An 18,637-nucleotide genomic window follows, 5' to 3' on the forward strand; every position below is an offset into this window, starting at 1 on the left:
TTACGAATGTATGTTTTAATAAATGGTAGAAAAACTGGACCCGTTGTGCTGCTTTATATGGTGCTGCTGTGTGTGTGTGTGTGTGAGAGAGAGAGAGAGAGAGTGTGAGAGAGGGAGAGAGACAGTGTGAGGTGTGAGACAGATGCAGAGAGAGAAATGCCAGTTGCTCCATCCTGTGGGTTACTGGCAGGCACAGTTGCCGGGTGTGTATCATTGGACTCGCCTCTGGCCCCTGTTCACAGTGCCCCCCTCCTGATCACCCTCTGATCCCCCCATCTCTCACCCTGATCTCTTCAGCTCCCTCTCCCCCTCCCCTCCTCCCCCTCTCCCTCGCTCTCCCTGCATTCTGCCGACTCTGGAGGATCCTGTATTCTGATATGTAATCTTATAGCCAACAGCAGCTACATTTAGTGCAGCTGTTGGTCTATGCTGGCATGGAGCTGGGCTGGATTGGGCTGTGTTGTGTGTGCTCAGGGCAGCTGATTTATAAAAACATTAGGCGATAGGTGTGCAGTGTTCTTCCCTGTGCACTGTCCCTATTACACTATGGGCACATCTGCAATGTCACTAGCACCTGCAGTTGCAATTGCTTTATTGGCATGAGGAGAATAATGAGTGACAGAGCAACACTCTCTGTGCTGGGCTGTCGTGATAATTCTCTCCCCACCAATCGCCTTCCAGCCTTATCTCCCGTCTCTTATTTGCATGAAACTCCTGGAGAACACCCCCAGATCACGATGGTGCCGGCGCGGTGAACCACAGCCTGCAGAGAGGGAAGTTAGTTACACCAGTGGCAAGAGCCGGCCCAGAACGCAAGAACAGCACTGGAAAGCAGAGGAAAGAACACCACCATGACTGAAAGATCCTTTTCTAGAGAACTGATTCATTTGTGTTTTAGAAAGTATTTTGTGATTATTTTCTTGTTTTTTTATTTGTTTATTGGAATTGATGTTTTGAGTTTTGTTATGTATTTGCTTTTGTTTATGAAATGAAAATTGAAAATGATGAAAATTATTTTATGTGAAGAAAATGTAAAATACAAATAAACAATATTTTACTAAATATTTCTGTGGAGAGGAACAATTATGAGTTTCAACAAATTTGTTGACCGCCCTGTCTCACGCCGGGCCCCCATACTTGTGAAAAAACTAATATAATATCACTGCATTAATAAATATTAAAACTGATACCCCCTGCGACCCTCACCAGGATAAGCGGTTTCAAAAATGGATGCATGGATAGATGGAAACTGATTCCATATAGCTTCATTAATAAATACTAAAACAGATGCAATATGGCTCCATTAAGAAAAGCTGTTCACGTTCAGAGAGCCTTGAATGAAACACATGTATCAGTGGGTGTTTAACTGAAAATCTAATCCAAGTGAAGTTTGCATGTATAATAACTGGAATGATTGCAATATGTTTGTCCATGTTGAATACGTTCTATCTTTTTGATTGTATAATTAGTTATAAATATCTGAAAATACTTTGTTATGAACCAGCCAGGTAGGTTGTTGTCCAAGTTACTATGTAAATTAGAATAAGGACATGTATATCAGAAGCAGTGATACATCATCATCATCATCATCATCATCTACTGGCCCGAAATATCTGCAACGTCAGTTTAGCCGAGGCGCTCTGGCGTGGTCTGGGCAGTGTTGCGTTGTGTTTGTCCAAGCAGAGCCGCCGTACCGGGAATGCAGCGGCTGAGCGGGGAGCAGGAAGTGGAGGCGGGTCCGCTGTGGGGTATGAAGGTTACTCGGCACCGAGACGCAGGAATGGCGAAATAGGAAAACAAACCCACCGGAGGACGCGGAAACGGACGGAAAACAAGGTACAGCAGCAACGTGTATCTCCCACACTGCCGGCGTGTCTCTGTGTCTCTGCCGGTAATATCAGGGCCTTTGTGAGGCGGTGCTGTACTTTGCCAGCGACTCTAGCTCCCTGACTCTCAGTGCCCATAAGCGCCTGTAAACATCGGAAACATGGATGCGGTGTTGCTCATTTATATGTGTATCTATATCTATATCTCTCTCTCTCTCTCTCTCTATATATATATATATATATATATATATATATATATATATATGTGTGTGTGTGTGTATGTATATATATATATATATATATATATATATATATATGAATGAATGAATGAATGAATGAATGAATGTATGTATTAGTATTCTCAGTAAATTGGAAACATAGGGGGAGAAACTTATGTATTTTTCTTAAATGCCACCTTATTTTGTTATATTAGGTGTTTGGCCTATAATAATAATAATAATAATACAATAGGCCTAATGATTATTATTTAACTTTTAGTTAAAAGTGTCTATTATAAGAAAAACACTTTTTCTTTTCTGTACTATTGGCTGAAGCTAGAGGGTGGCGGTGGGGGTTCCAGTCTATCTATCTGTCTGTCTGTACAATTACTTATCTGTATGTGTAATGAATTATGAAGTGAGGGGGACAGGGACAGGGGGTCCTTTCTCTCCTTCTCAGTCAATCTGATCTTCTGTTCCACACCCTGTCATATCTCTCTGTCTCTCTCTCATTGATGGACGTCTGTCTGTCTGTTGCTGTTATGTTTGTTCTTTGTTGTACTGATTGTCATCGTTGTCGCCATGGTCTGGGCAGTGGTGACCCGGTGAACCCAGTGACGCAGGCCACTGCCATGGGCAACACGAGCAGCGAGCGGGCGGGGCTGGAGCGGCAGGGAGAGAAGGGGCACCGGCGCGACAGCAGGGGGGCCTACGGCAAGGAGGGGGAGCGGCCCCAGATACTGATGGACAGCCCGGAGGACGCTGACCTGTACCATGGAGAGGACATCAAGGTGCAGATGAGAGGAGTGAGAGAGGGGCAGTGGGTATTAAGGAAAGAGAAGAGAGGGAGGGAGGTTAGGATTGTCAGAGCGGACCATGGATAGAGAAGGAAGGAGCAGCATAGAAGCAAAAGAAAATAATATATATATCGAGAGAGAGACTATTTAATATACACCAGTCACTTGGGTAGTCTCTGTTTTCATCTGTGTGTGTGTCTGTCTCCCCTCTCTCACTGCTCTCCTCCCCCTCTCTGGCTGCTAGGCTCCCCTGGAGAAAGAGGAGTTCCTGGCCTGGCAACATGACCTGGAGGTCAACGAGAAGATGTCGGCCCAGGACCGGCCCACTGTGTTCCGCTGGACCGGCGCTGCCAAAGACGTCTTCATCTCCGGCTCCTTCAACAACTGGGTCTCCAAGATCCCACTGACCCGCAGGTGAGGAGGAGTGGAGAAGAGAGCAGGTGGGAGGAGGATGAGAAAAAGGAGAGTAGGCCCTTCTCTTTCTGCTTGTGTGTCTCAGTTCGTCTCTCCCTCCCTCTCTCTTCCCCCACAGTCAGAATAATTTTGTGGCCATAGTGGACCTGCCTGAGGGTGAGCACCAGTACAAATTCTATGTGGATGGCCAGTGGACCCACGACCCCTCCGAGGTGAGTGCGCTGTGCCAGCTTTGCAGTGGAAGAGTATTTGAGCCTTTCACTTTTTTTTCCCCCCCAGAATGGAAAAACAGTCCCAGTTCTTTTTGAATTTAGAAGTTCAAAAAAACAACAAGCTTACTCTTTCTTTACCTCTCTTTCTATTCCCTCACTCCTTGTCCGTCTGCTTGTGCCCTGCAGCCCGTGGTGACCAGCCAGCTGGGCACAGTCAATAATGTGATCCAGGTCAAGCCGACCGACTTCGAGGTGTTCGACGCCCTGATGGTCGACTCCCAGAAGAGCTCTGATGTGTCAGGTGGGAATGCGCTGCTCCCCAGTCTCTCTCTCTCTCACTTTACCTTTTTATCCCCTTGTTTTTCTTCTTAACACAGTTTAGAAAATAAAGCCAGTTTAATTATAACACACACAAACCCACACACTCATATATAACTTTAAGTAACATTAAAATAAGACTAATGAACACTTACGGTTTACTTAATGACAGTATCGACACTGCAGCTTTTTGACTGATAGGTGCAATACTCCTTGCCTGCCACCTGGGGGCAGGATTGTTTCACAAAAACGCACCTCAGCAATACACAAGAGAAGGAACCGAGGCTACAGCAGTGTAGTTGTGTAGAGCTGCTCTTGTACATGTTCGCCCCATGAGACATCATCCAACATGGGATGGAGGGAAGTTTGGCCAGTATCCCTGTGTTAGTTTTAGAGAATCAATATTTTTTAAGTACAAGTTAATGGTGGTTTATTAATGCTTTTCAGCCACTTGAATGTGCTGGACAACCTTAGTCTGGTTGTGTGTTTTTAAAGTGCATATAAATCATGATTTTAATTTAAATTAAATAAAGTAAAACACAATATTAGCAGTTTAATACAGTAATTGAAACTAAATATGATCATGCAATATAGTACCATCACATTATGGAAGGCATGGGTGTGAGTAAGGTTGTCACAATATCAAAATTTCTGTTTTTGATAAATATAATATTTTCCGAAGATATCTACGATACAATATTTAAATTAGTTCAGCATGGCACAAACGTTTAATCCTATTTGGAAATTAAGAATAATTTTTGTATAAATACATGCCTCTAATAGGACATAATGTGTAAAAGTTACTATAAAGTAATAATAAAATAACTAATAAACACTGTCATTATGTATTAAATTAAAAACATATTCGCCTACTGTTTATCATTTTCATATTTCCAAGTCAATGATGGACACAATATCTGTTAGAAAAATATTAACCTTTATTTGAATAGTGCTTTAAGATTTATTGCATCCATCAAGATACAACTCGCAATCTGTTAGTATTGTGCAATACTCCAAATAAATGTAAATGTACACTTTCACCTTATAATGCTATTGTTTAGTGTTTGATGTCATCACTGTATCAAGGAAAGAGAAAAAATATTATATAAAAAATATCTAGCACATTAAAATGAGATTTTTTATCCTGGCCCCCAGAAAAGTAAAAAGTTTAGTTAATTTAAAAATATGTAAAAAAGCAAATTTAATTGCATGAACTTTATCATTACTAAAAATACATACAGCTTTGCATTTACTTGTAGTCTTTTACTACAAACTACTGCATAACATATATTTTAATCACTGGTGTGAAAGGATAGTGATATGTTTTTACATGCACTTTTATAAAAGGTTTAGGTTTTAAAGTAGCGGTCTGATACTGAATTATTGAGCGAGGGCAGGCGGCGACCATTGCGTATTTTTGAGAGGATCGTGTATTGTTGGGTGCTTGTGGATCCGGTTTAGCCGTGGCGAAGGAGACTGCAAACATACAATATTTTGAAAATACTACGATAAGTTGTATCGTAGGGAGACGTGAGCAGGGCTGGGTCCTGTCTGGCGGTGCTTTTTGCAGACAGCGCCCCCGTCAGACAGAGGCAGTACTGCAGTGTGTGTTTTGTGTGTTGCTCTTAGACCTGTCCAGCTCGCCACCGGGGCCCTACCGCCAGGAGGCCTATGTGTCCAAGACAGAGGAGCGCTTCAAAACCCCCCCCATCCTGCCCCCCCACCTGCTGCAAGTCATCCTCAACAAGGACACCGGCATCTCTGTGAGTTCCACTCTCTCTCCTCCCATCCTCTCCCTCCTCCCATTTGAGTTATTGTAGTTGATGTTCCCCTCACCCTCCTTACAAATATCTTCTTTTTCACTGTATATATATTTATGTATAATGTTCTCTCATTCTCCCGTCTTTCCTTGTTCCTGTTCTCTCTTCTGCTCATTTCCCTTGTTCTTGTTCCTTCTTGTCTTTTTTCATCTTCTTGTCCTTTTTGTAACTGATTGTTCTTGTTCTTCTGTCCATCCTTTGTGTTTGTATCCCTTTATTCCTCTCATCTTGGATCTTTTGTCCTTGTTTTTTTTCGTCGTTGTTTATTCCTTGTTCTTTCACAAATTTCTCAAATCTCAAACAAGATTACATGAACAGGAGCAGCCACACCTAAACTAGTGTGTATCATATTAGTGAAATAGTATTTACATTTCTACTCTTCTTGTGTAGTTTATTTATTCTGCAGTTCTGGTTCCTTTTGCTAATGTTCCTGTTCTTGTTCTCTTGGTGGGTTACTGTTCTTTTTCATTTCATGACTACTGCTCTACTACAGTTGTTGCTTTTAATTGTGAGTCTTACTGTTCATGATCATTTTGCTCCCAATTTGATCTCATTCCTTGTCACCGTTGTTTGTTACTGCTACAATTTTAATATATTTGTGTTAATTATAGTTAGTTTTAAAGAATATTAGTTATATGTTAACTTTAATTATTTATATTTATAAGTAAAATAACACAAATAGTGTTCCCAATAATTAAACTGCTTCTGCTCCTCTCAGTGTGACCCCGCCCTGCTGCCCGAGCCCAACCACGTGATGCTCAACCACCTGTATGCTCTGTCAATCAAGGTGAGGGTGGAGTCTATCACCTGCATATGAGACAGTTAAATGTATGTGTCTATATATATATATGTGTGTATATATACACACACCCACATACATTCACATACATATATATATATATACATATATGTTTATGTGTATATATACAGTGAGGGAAAAAAGTATTTGATCCCCTGTTTATTTTGTACGTTTGCCCAATGATAAAGAAATGATCAGTCTATAATTTTAATGGTAGGTGTATTTTAGCAGTGAGAGACAGAATAACAACAAAAAAATCCAGAAAAACGCATTTCAAAAAAGTTATAAATTGATTTGCATGTTAATGAGGGAAATAAGTATTTGACCCCTTCGACTTAGTACTTGGTGGCAAAACCCTTGTTGGCAATTACAGAGTTCAGACGTTTCTTGTAGTTGGCCACCAGGTTTGCACACATCTCAGGAGGGAATAAGTATTTGATCCCCTATCAATCAGCAAGATTTCTGGCTCCCAGGTGTCTTTTATACAGGTAACGAGCTGAGATTAGGAGCACTCTCTTAAAGGGAGTGCTCCTAATCTCAGCTCGTTACCTGTATAAAAGACACCTGTCCACAGAAGCAATCAATCAATCGGATTCCAAACTCTCCACCATGGCCAAGACCAAAGAGCTGTCCAAGGATGTCAGGGACAAGATTGTAGACCTACACAAGGCTGGAATGGGCTACAAGACCATCGCCAAGCAGCTTGGTGAGAAGGTGACAACAGTTGGTGCGATTATTCGCAAATGGAAGAAACACAAAATAACTGTCAGTCTCCCTCGGTCTGGGGCTCCATGCAAGATCTCACCTCGTGGAGTTTCAATGATCATGAGAACGGTGAGGAATCAGCCCAGAACTATACGGGAGGATCTTGTTAATGATCTCAAGGCAGCTGGGACCATAGTCACCAAGAAAACAATTGGTAACACTACGCCGTGAAGGACTGAAATCATGCAGCGCCCGCAAGGTCCCCCTGCTCAAGAAAGCACATGTACAGGCCCGTCTGAAGTTTGCCAACGAACATCTGAATGATTCAGAGGAGAACTGGGTGAAAGTGTTGTGGTCAGATGAGACCAAAATCGAGCTCTTTGGCATCAACTCAACTCGCCGTGTTTGGAGGAGGAGGAATGACCCCAAGAACACCATCCCCACCGTCAAACATGGAGGTGGAAACATTATGCTTTGGGGGTGTTTTTCTGCTAAGGGGACAGGACAACTGCACCGCATCAAAGGGACGATGGACGGGGCCATGTACCGTCAAATCTTGGGTGAGAACCTCCTTCCCTCAGCCAGGGCATTGAAAATGGGTCGTGGATGGGTATTCCAGCATGACAATGACCCAAAACACACAGCCAAGGCAACAAAGGAGTGGCTCAAGAAGAAGCACATTAAGGTCCTAGAGTGGCCTAGCCAGTCTCCAGACCTTAATCCCATAGAAAATCTGTGGAGGGAGCTGAAGGTTCGAGTTACCAAACGTCAGCCTCGAAACCTTAATGACTTGGAGAGGATCTGCAAAGAGGAGTGGGACAAAATCCCTCCTGAGATGTGTGCAAACCTGGTGGCCAACTACAAGAAACGTCTGACCTCTGTGATTGCCAACAAGGGTTTTGCCACCAAAGTACTAAGTCGAAGGGGTCAAATACTTATTTCCCTCATTAACATGCAAATCAATTTATAACTTTTTTTGAAATGCGTTTTTCTGGATTTTGTTGTTGTTATTCTGTCTCACTGTTAAAATACACCTACCATTAAAATTATAGACTGATCATTTCTTTGTCGGTGGGCAAACGTACAAAATCAGCAGGGGATCAAATACTTTTTTCCCTCACTGTAGATGTGTGGGTCTTTTATTCAAACAGTACCGTTCAGTCCTCTATGTACGTATTAATGACTAAACATAGGTGCTCTAGTCTGTAGGTGTGTGATGATGATGAACGTGGCCTTACAGTTTATTTTGGAACCTTAAAGGGAATAAAGTGGTAGACATGGAGGAGATTGTGAGTCAGAGTTACGAGCAGCTTCATATCACAGAGCTTTTACTGCTTCCCCTTCCCTCTCTCCCTCTCAGGATGGAGTGATGGTGCTCAGTGCCACTCACCGCTACAAGAAGAAGTATGTGACCACACTGCTGTACAAACCAATATGACCCCAGCACGACCTCTCCACGACCCTGTCACGACCCTCCAGAAGAGAGAGGCAGTGTGGAAGGTGCAACCAGATTTTTTTTTTTTTTTTTTACTGCCAGCAAGGAATCTTTTTGGTTCTGAACAAAACGACAAAACAAAACAACGAAACACCTGCCAACTCCGTCCGTTTCTGTGGGCATTCCATGTCGGGTGAGGTGATGAGATGGGCGGAGACTGACAGTGACCCCCACACCCCACCTCCCCCTGACCCCTGGTGCACCCACCCCTTTTATTGTGTAATTGTATCAACTGTTAATTCTGCAATTAACGAGCGCCGTCACAATCTGAGCAGGGCAGAGGGTGGGGGCAGGTGTGGAAGGGCTGGGGTCAGGACAGGTGTGCTGGTGTTTTGCGCTCTGTGTGCCAGTAGTGCTGAGTTGCGGGTTATTGCACTGTGCAGCGCTCCCTAATCCCACAGGCACAGGTTTCTGGGACAACTACTGAGTTACACTCTCTATTGATTTCATTTTTGTGTGAAACGTGACTTTTTTCAGTGGACCCTCTTCATGTAGACAGGGGGCCAGGCACCAAGACAAACCTCTTATAATTTAGTCTCAATATCATTAAGGATTTTCTCATGGATTAAAGTACAAATACGTATATATATATAAATTTTTTACTCACACTAATCGAAAGTATTAAATCTTAGTGGTGCATTTTTTTTAAATTGCATTACTATGTTTCATATTTAATATCGCAGATCTGGCAATAGATTTAAAGCCTTTTCTAGTTAAAATATAGATCCTATTTGGGCATTAAATACTGTACATATGACACATTCACATCACCAATCTCTGTTGAACAGAATTAGTAATGAATTTAGTTATACAAAACCAATAGGCAGTTTCTAATTGAATATAAATGGAAATGCTTGAATTGTTGTCTTAAAAAAAAAAAAAAAAAAGATATTAAATGTGCAACCAAACATCTTCTGTTGTGATTACCTGTGTGCGTATAATGTGTTGAGACAGTCCTAATGTGTCCAGTGTGCAATTGCTGCTGGACATGAAGTGGTTACACACTGATAGGTTCTAAATCAAAGACACCAGTGATTACATGTGCCCAGCGCGATTGTGTGTAACTGCATCCAAATATAATTCCATTTATAAATTATCAATAAATAGCTTTTTGGAAGCTCCCAAAACCATATTTTGTTGTACTTGTTTAAAAAGGTTTATTGATCATTTATAAATTGAATTATTAATGGTTCATAACTCTCATGTACTATCTACAAATCATTTATTATTGACACTGTAATATAAAGTGTTACTGATAATTCCCACTTGATGTAGTGTTATAAAGTTCTGCAAAATGAGTACCAGCACATCTCGGGTCGCCATGGCGGCTGTGCGCTGCAGACCCCTGACCCAGTAGTGCTCAAGCCTGGTCCTGCAGAACAGCTGCCCCACTGCTTTGTGTTCCAACTGAGCTCTCATTTACTTAATTGAAGTAATTTGATTACATCTGAATCTTTAAATTTTGTACCAAATATAAAGTTGGTTCCTTAATAATTTCCTTATACAATTTTATACTTCACTTAAAACTGTTAAAAATAATGAACAGGCTCCAATTTAGGAAATTATTCATTCAATTGACTCAGTTATTCCCAGTGTTAGGCTACTAAAGATCGAGATGCCAGTGCGTTGTGGCCTGAGTGTGTTAAGATCATGTGTGCTTGAAAACACAAAGCACAAACTGACTAAGCAACCGGTTGTATGTCTTTTACACACGTGTGCGTACATGCGTGTGGATGTGGTCTCCAGGTCTGACTGCCACTTTATATAGACAGAAAAGCAGGACGTGAGGGTTGGGAGCCCGGGACTTGTGCATCGACTAAGCCAGCCTGTGGTGCAAATGTCAGGCTGTTTGCGTGTCAGTGCAAATAAATTTACATGAGCTTAAGGAAATAATGCACTAAGATACCATGCAATAATTCAGTCATATATTTAATATATTTTGTACATTTAAAAAAATCTACAAGGAAAGCCCGTTGTCCTCTTTTTAGCAGTTAACGATATGTAACAATTTCTTTGAATGCACAATTTAACAAAATTACTAAAAAAAAAAAGATTGAAGACAAAACAAAAAAGTTCAAACAAATCAAGAAAACTAAAAATATGGGTGTGAATAAAAAAAGGTAACAGTTCACATGCGTAATAGTGCCACTTTACAAGTGCATTGGGTCACTGAAATGTTTTTTTTTTTTTTTAATTAGATTTTTTCCCCCCAAGTATTTTGTATTAAAACATGTTGCAGTATATTACTCCTAATCTCACAATGAAATAAAGCTTTTACAATAGTAGCAAATATAAAACAAATCCAACCAAAATCGTAGTTACTGGAATTAATTTCTCACGCACAAAACTGAAGAAAATGTTTTGCCGATATTACCATATTCCTTGCATGTCTGTGCATTGGAAAAATCATCATCATATATATATATATATATATATATATATATATATATATATGAATAAAATAAAAAATAATGCTTTGTATTTACCTTTGTTTCCAAAAACTACAACAAAACCACATTTAATATTTTATTTTTCATTATTATACATCGTACGGAAGCGCCCAGCTAAACAGATGAAGAGCGATTGTGTTATTTATTAAATCAGTCCTTCTGCAATACCGGTTTAGTGCACTAGAGGGAGTAAAGCTTGCACAGGTCAACTGACTGACAAAAACAAAATCCTTGACAGAAAGGAAGAGAAGAAACAGTCACAAGAAATAAAACGGCAAAATAATGTCTCCCAGCGCTCCTTCCATGAGCATCAGCAAGCACAGAGGGAGAGGGAAATCAGTGATAACAAGAACAATAGTAGTGATGTGGGTGTAGGACTGTGTATTAATAGGAAGCAGTGCAACACTCTGAATGACAGTATAGATAAGAAACACTTTTTAATAAAAAATAGACTTGGTTCTTTCCCCATCTTAATATTCTCTTTTGCAACTATAAAAACGTCAGGAATCTATGTACAGTGCTGTAGGTCAAGTACGGTTAGAAAGACGTGCTCTGGGCACAGCTGGGCCGGGTCAGACAGGCGTGCGGGGGGGCGGCTCTGTGCGTGATGCCGGGGACTTGGGGGTCAGACGTGTAAAACACTGACCACCACGCTGAACACTTCATACAATCATTTAATACTTATTTTTTCTAATGATAATTACAAAAATAGCAATCGGAGGTTTAAGCATCGAGATGGACATGTGGTACACTATTACAGTACACAATGCCACGCGCTCATCATCATAATCATAATCATAATGTAATGATGGCGTCACACAGTCAGCCCTGTTAGTGTTGTGGTCCTGCCCTGCGGGGGCGCGGCAGCCAGGAGTTTACTGGGATTCGGGCATGGGAGTTGGAGCAGCTCGAGTCTCGGTGAGGGGGCTGCGATGTCGCGGTGGTCAGGGAAACACTCTTGTATTACAGACGCACACGCACACTTGCACACAGAACACTGCTACACAAACATGTCTAAAACAACCTGAAGCCTGCCTGGGGCTCTGGGCTCGCCGGGTCCCTCGAAGCGCATCAGAGCAGCTCAGGCCGCTGGTGTGCGCAGTGTTGTGGCTGTCACCCCCTCCTCGTAGCTCTGGACTGTGGTCCTCTCCTGAAACAAGTTCATCCCGGTCTCGCACTCTCCCACAGCAGCCCAGCTGCTCTGAGTGCCGCGTCTCCTCCGGGCCAGGCTGACGCAGCGACGACTGCACAGACTGGTGCTGCCCAGTCATGGCATCCCTGTGGCATCCAGAATGGCCGGCTTCCTCCTCACTGTTTTAATGCTTGTGTGTGTGTGCGTGTGGGGTTGGGGGGCAGGAGTGGGGGGTGTTGTGCGTCCTCTCTCAGGATCTGGGCTGGAGAGCAGGAGAGAGGAGGGGGGCAGGGAGTGTGTGGACCAGAGGGAGGGAGAGACTCATACAGAGGACTGGTCCCACACCTGGAGGAGAGAGAGAGACAGCAGGTTCAGGTGGACTGTATAAGTATGTATCTGTACATCTATGTTTTAATATATGTCTGTATGTGTTTATCTAGGTATTTGTGTATATTTGGGTCATTCTCCCAAAACATGTACCAGGATGTTCACCGATTTGGCAATAGTTTAAAAAATCAAAATCTTAACATTCTTTGTTAGAATGCATACAAAATGGAGAAATAAATGTTTCAATAGAGAAATCCTTACAATTTTTGTGTAATTAATAATTTGATCATGAAAAGTTGCAGTTTTTTATAAGCCATTTGTCACATGCTGTAGTGATCAAACACGAGTGCATGGTATCTCCTCATCACAACGTCACACGTTCCTGAAAAAGGTTCGGACAGCAAATAGCCCTAAATCTAACAGGCTATTTCCATTGATTTCCACTGGCGTGTCCAGTAAGGAAATGCGTTGTTTTCAGAAGGGCAGATGTGTGCTTGCCTCGCATCAGATGCACATCAACTACATTATTCAGTGCTGTGTGCGATCACGAAGAAATCAGTTTTATTAGCAGCATGAAGTCCACATACAGAAACAATGACTGCTTACAGTTGGATTTCACAGGACCGGCGCAGTGCCCTGACTAATTAAAAATAAACTGAAGGATAATAATCGGATCGGTAGCAGCCGATGTTATTAATATTGTATGAACAACTCGCCGGTGTTTCAGGCTGTGTTTTGTGAATGGGGTGCAGTCTGTTGTATAACAGAGACAATCAGTCTGAAGGCGAACACGATTCAGTTAACGTGTCCATTTACAAGTTAATTGAATTAATACATAAATACAGCAGAGCTGGGTTTCCCTCTAAAACATTAAGGACTGGTTTAATAAATGCGTCCATAAGTCCATATACGACATGACTAAGACGTGCACAATTTAGTTCAATTAACCTGCTTCATTGTAGCTGCTGTTAATGTATGATTCATTGTGAAACGTGTGTATTTTGTTTCAACTGTAACGAAGTCAATTAAAAATAATAAGGCAAAAAGTGTTTGCATTTACACATCTGTAGTAAGTTAAGGAAGTCAAGTTGTGCCGTTTAAAAGGCATATCTGCTAGCATATATTGTGATGATTACAATAATACATAGCAAATCTTTTTTATTGTTGAACATGGAAACGTTTAATGTCTGAATAAAATGTTGTCTATACACATTTAGGCACGGCCTATTATAGACCAGTGGAAGCGAGGAATTATACAATCATAAAACATAAATAACTAGTTAAATAGCGCAAAACTAAAATATAACATCTTATGCAATGTGAAACGCTTTGAAATGGCTCCGTCTGTCTATTACAGCTGCCTACATCAATGCAGAAAATGTGTTTTCAACACTGCAGTGCATTTGCCAGGTCTATTCGTGTTGCATTTAGTAACCTGGCAGTGTCTTTATTCCGTGTACCCATGGGCGCAGAGCTGGCTGAAGGGTGAGGGGCATCTTCAGTCCTGTATAGACGCTGAAATGCCAACATGAGTCTAATGCTAACACCTGCCAGCTTGTGGCCAGCTCTACTCCTAATTGAACATAATTAGCACATGAATAACCAGGAGACTGATCAGGGCATTGATCCAGAAACCTGGGTTTGCAACGAGATCAAGATTGAATTCCAAAGGAAACTAAGTAAAGTTAGAAACTTGCTGAGCCGATCAGGACAGGCAGATGAGCGGTATCACCTGCGATTACTCAATTGTACATGTACATAAACATGAGAACTAATACACTTCACGCAATTAACTGTAAACTGGTGTATTAATCGGTACAGCAGACTTATACAATCATAAAACATAAATAACCACTTGTAAAAATAGCATAAAACTGAAAGCTGGGCTGTTCTGTAAGGTGGACGTGTGGAGGAGTGCAGCTGGGCAGGACAGACTCGGTGCAGGACTGTATTTTTAAACTAAAATGGTTCGGAAATTTTGATCTGCTTTATTTATTCGTTATAAATAGAATTTCGCCACATTGAGGTCGGTGTCTTTAAGCACAACATTTTGTTTCTGGCCATCGTATTGAATAGAAACTAGAGTCATCATATATTATGAAGCATATAATCACACAAATATAGATTCGGTTTAGTACAAAATTGGGTTAGAGTGCGTGCAATTTAAAATAATTTGTTTGGCATCCAATAAGAGCATTTATTCTGCATTTATAAATAACCTACTGTTGGAGGAAAAGTTGCTAAATTTAAAAGGCTTATGCATAAGGAGTGGAAAGGGCAGCTTTGTCCGTTGTGTCTCATTTGTGATTCAAGGTACAAGACCGACTTCAGTCAGCCAAAAAGATGGACTGAATTTAAGATAATTTAAGTTGGTTTTCAGTGGCCATGAGTCTTGTCATATGGAATACAATCTCTTTGAAAAGGGTTTTGTTTGTTGCAGATCGTGTTCGTGTTGCAGAGCTGCACAATTTCACGGATCCCATTGGTGGAGAAGCACATGCACAGAACTGCAAAAGTCTTTTAGATCTCAAGCCTGTATTTAGTTAACAAATTCACTGTTCACGGTTTCACTGTGAAACCTTTTTGCTCAAGTCTACAGCAGCAAAAAATCTTAAAGAAATGATAAAATACCCAACCATGGCCACAGCTTTAAAAAACAAAGTGTGACATCACCCATTCAGACTCATTAACACCCACAGATGCATGCAGACATTGTTGATACCTTAAAATGAACATATCAGACAACCAAGAACAAGATATTTGTTAATATACTTTTTGTACACCTGTTTGCAGACGAGCCCCCAGCAGTCCTAGCACAAAAAGTAGTTGGATGATTATCTTTTTTCATACAGATGTCCTTAGATAAGGCATTCAATCATTAAAAAAACAAGAATATAATGTATAATGATGACGTTCTATTTTTGACACTCCTGTAACACTAGTGGTACATGCTTTGGGAGAATGACCCATATGTATTTTGTATGTATGCATCTCTGCAAGCATGTACAGTGGCTCTAAAAAGTATTCACGGACTTTTCCACATTTAATTGTTACAACATGAAATCAGAATGGATTTAATCAGGAGTTTTTGCCACTGATCAACACAATCCGCAAATTGTTCTAAATTCTTTACAAATACGAAACGGAAAATACTTGAATGCATAAGTAAATCACCCCTTCAGTCAATATTTGGTAGAAGTACATTAGGCAGCAATTACAGCCATGACTCTGTGTGGATAAGTCTCTACCAGCTTTGCACATCTGGACATACCAATTCTTCTTTGCAAAATTGCTCAATCTCCATCAAGTTGGATGGGAAGTTTTTCCACATATTTTCAATTGGATTGGGTGACTCCAGGACATTGACCTCTTGTTTTTAAACCACCCCAGTGTGGCTTTGGCTGTATGTTTTGGGTCATTGTTCTGCTGGAAGATGAATCTTCTCCCAAGTACCAGGTCTCTTGCAGACTTCAGCAGGTTAACTTCCAGGATTTCTCTGTACTTGACTGCATCCATTGTGCCCTCTATCTTTACAAGGTTTCCAGGCCCTGACGCAGAGAAGCATCTCCATAGCATGATGCTGCCACCACCATGCTTCACGGAAGGGATGGTGTTATCAGGATGATGTAGTGTTAGGTTTACACCAAACGTAGTTCTAAGCGTTGAGGCCAAAATGCTCCTCCACTTGGTCTCAGAGTCTCCCACAAACTAGCTGAGATTTGATGCAAGATTTCTTACTCCCCCATAAAGACAATTTTTGTGAAGCACCTGGGCTATTGTTGCAGTATGCAGTGTCTCCCAGCTCACTGGGACTAACTCCTTTAGAGTTGCCATAGGCCTCTTGGTGGCCTCCCTGACTAGTGTCCTTCTCGGCCGGATACTCAAGTTTTTGAGGACGGCCTGATCTAGGCAGATTCACAGTTGTGCCATTTTCTCTCCATTTAATAATGGACTTTACTGGGCTCCGGGGGATATTCAGTGCCTTAGAAATGTTCTTATATCCTACCCCTGATTGGTGCTTTTGAAGAACCTTGTTCCAGATTTACATTGAATGTTCCTTCGTCTTCATGATGTAGTTTTCGTTAGTTATTGTACTAATCAATTGTGGGACCTCCCAGAGACAGGTGTAGTTAACCTGATGTTAATCATGTGACACACCTTAATTGCACAGAGGTCGACTCCAGTCAACTAATTACATGACGTCTAAAGACAAATGGTTTCACCACAGCTCGATCAGGTGTATCGTAGCAAATGGGGTGATTACTTACGCATTCAATTATTTTCTTAGTTTTGTATTTGTAATTCATTTAGAACAATTTGCAGATTATATTTTTCACTTTGACATTAGGAAATTTTCTGTGTTGATCAGTGGCAAAAACTCCGGATTAAATCCATTCTGATTTCATGTTGTAACAATGAAATGTGGAAAAGTCCAAGGGGGGTGAATTGTGTTAACCCCTGCATGGAGTTTGGGGTGAGTGTCCAGTCCCTTGTTGACGGGGCTGAGGGGGGTGAGGGTGGGATTGGGAGTGTCCAGTACCTTGTTGACAGGGGTGAGGGGGGTGCGGACGGATCCCGTGTGCAGTCGCCCCCGTTCCTCAAACAGCCGCCCCGGGGAGCGCTCCCGTCGGCTGTCCAGCATGCGGCCCGGGCTCTTCTCGCGGTCCAGCGGCCGGGCAGGTGACTTGTCACGGCGGAACTCGGTGCGTCCCTCGCGGTAGCGGTGGGGCGTGCTGGGCTCGCGGTGCAGCAGCTCGGTCTGGGCTGGGCCCGAGGCCAGCCGCTTGGAGATGTGCTCGTTGTAGGTGGGGGGGCTGCGCTTGTTGGGGCTGCGGGGAGAGGAAGACAAAGTGAACCGTTGGGCCGTGCGGCGGGGCTTGGCGCAGTCTGGCCATGGCCTGATGGTCCTGCTGTGGCTGCTTTGGGTCGCAGACGAGCCCTCGGTGCTGCAGCACCTTCTCCCCATGACAGCTGCCCTCCTCTGTCAATCCCTCCCTTCTTTCACCCACAGCCCCGTTACAGATGGCTGGCGGTGCTGCCCCCCCCCCGCGCTGCGCTGTCGTCGTGGCTGTCGCTCGGTGGCGCCGGAGCAGATATTGTGCTGCTCTTTGCACTGTAGCGGCGCGACCTCTACCCATCTTAGACTTCTTGAGACGGGACTTCGGCGGTGTGCTGGAGCGGACTGCACTGACCGGGATCTGTACGGTCTGTTTAGTGCTGTCGTTGTGAATACTGTAGGTTGCTTTGGGAGTCTCCTATGAATTGAATTTTTATTATTAGTGTGCATATTATTTCTATTATTGGGAGGGGGAGGGAGAGAAGGAGCAAGTGAGAGACTGATGGGAGGTTGTGTGTGAGATGGAGAGAGAGAGAAATACAGACGTGTGGGGGGGGGGGGGCGTGTCCAGGTACCTTCGGTTGGAGCCGGACCTCTGCAGCTCCCCGGACTCCTTGACCAGGTTGCCCTTGCAGCAGATGACCCTCAGCTTGTTCTGGTAGGAGGAGGCCAGGTAGATTGCGCCGGCGGAGATGGCAGGACCCAGGTACCGCGGGTTGGGGATGTCCAGGTGAGCGTGGGCTGGAGACCTGTACACACACATGGGAACCAAGTGATGCATGTGAACACACATGTGCAAAAACACACACAAGCACACATGAACAGAGACGGACAGAGAGAGGGGGAGACTTTTAAACACCTTTTTTCTACAGATGACAAGGCAGCCAAGCAGTCATATACAGTCAATGACTGCCTGAAGTCTGGAACCCATAGACATCACCAGATGCTGGGTTTCTTCCCTTTTGATGCTCTGCCAGGCCTGCACTGCAGCTGTCTTTAGTTCCTAATTTTTCTTGGGGTGTTTTGCCTTCAGTTTTGCCTTCAGCAAGTGAAATGCTGCTCAATTGGATTCAGGTCAGGTGACTGACTTGGCCACTGCAGAACACTCCACTTCTTCAACTTAAAGTCTTGGGATGCTTTAGCCTAAGGCAAAACACCCCAACATTTCTCCCAAATTCCAAATAAAAATATGAATGGAATGGAATGGCTGCCACACATGTAGAGATGCTGATTTAAGAAAAATTTGCAGTGGTCTTTTCATTTTTTCCAGAGCTGTATATGTATCAA

At 42.6% G+C, this 18,637-nt stretch overlaps 2 protein-coding genes across 5 annotated transcripts in view; one reads left to right on the forward strand and one right to left on the reverse strand.

The window, feature by feature from the left end:
• The first annotated feature begins 1,701 nt into the window (after positions 1-1,701).
• On the forward strand, positions 1,702-9,867 carry prkab1a (protein kinase, AMP-activated, beta 1 non-catalytic subunit, a). Of its 2 annotated transcripts, none has more exons than XM_066689934.1 (8): positions 1,702-1,836; positions 2,640-2,850; positions 3,086-3,255; positions 3,374-3,467; positions 3,654-3,768; positions 5,415-5,548; positions 6,324-6,392; positions 8,470-9,867. In XM_066689934.1, exons 2-8 carry the CDS (start codon positions 2,677-2,679, stop codon positions 8,545-8,547), a joined length of 834 nt encoding a protein of 277 aa, XP_066546031.1. In that variant the 5' UTR covers positions 1,702-1,836; positions 2,640-2,676; the 3' UTR covers positions 8,548-9,867. The 2 variants fall into 2 exon arrangements, with proteins under 2 accessions (XP_066546031.1, XP_066546032.1); XM_066689935.1 differs by having other exon boundaries at positions 2,640-2,835; positions 8,470-9,736.
• A 648-nt stretch (positions 9,868-10,515) lies between these two features.
• The window catches only part of LOC136713040 (citron Rho-interacting kinase), a 54,091-nt gene continuing 45,969 nt past the window's right edge, over positions 10,516-18,637 (reverse strand). For 2 of the 3 annotated variants that reach the window (XM_066689933.1, XM_066689931.1), the window contains 3 exons: positions 17,926-18,099; positions 17,054-17,342; positions 10,516-12,531 (listed from right to left, as the gene is read on the reverse strand). In XM_066689933.1, the coding sequence (XP_066546030.1) occupies positions 12,508-12,531; positions 17,054-17,342; positions 17,926-18,099 (487 nt within the window). In that variant the 3' untranslated portion in view covers positions 10,516-12,507. The other variant, XM_066689932.1, reaches the window with a different exon arrangement.

The sequence above is a fragment of the Amia ocellicauda genome, chromosome 17 (genome assembly GCF_036373705.1).
Source record: "Amia ocellicauda isolate fAmiCal2 chromosome 17, fAmiCal2.hap1, whole genome shotgun sequence".
Classification (NCBI taxonomy): domain Eukaryota; kingdom Metazoa; phylum Chordata; class Actinopteri; order Amiiformes; family Amiidae; genus Amia; species Amia ocellicauda.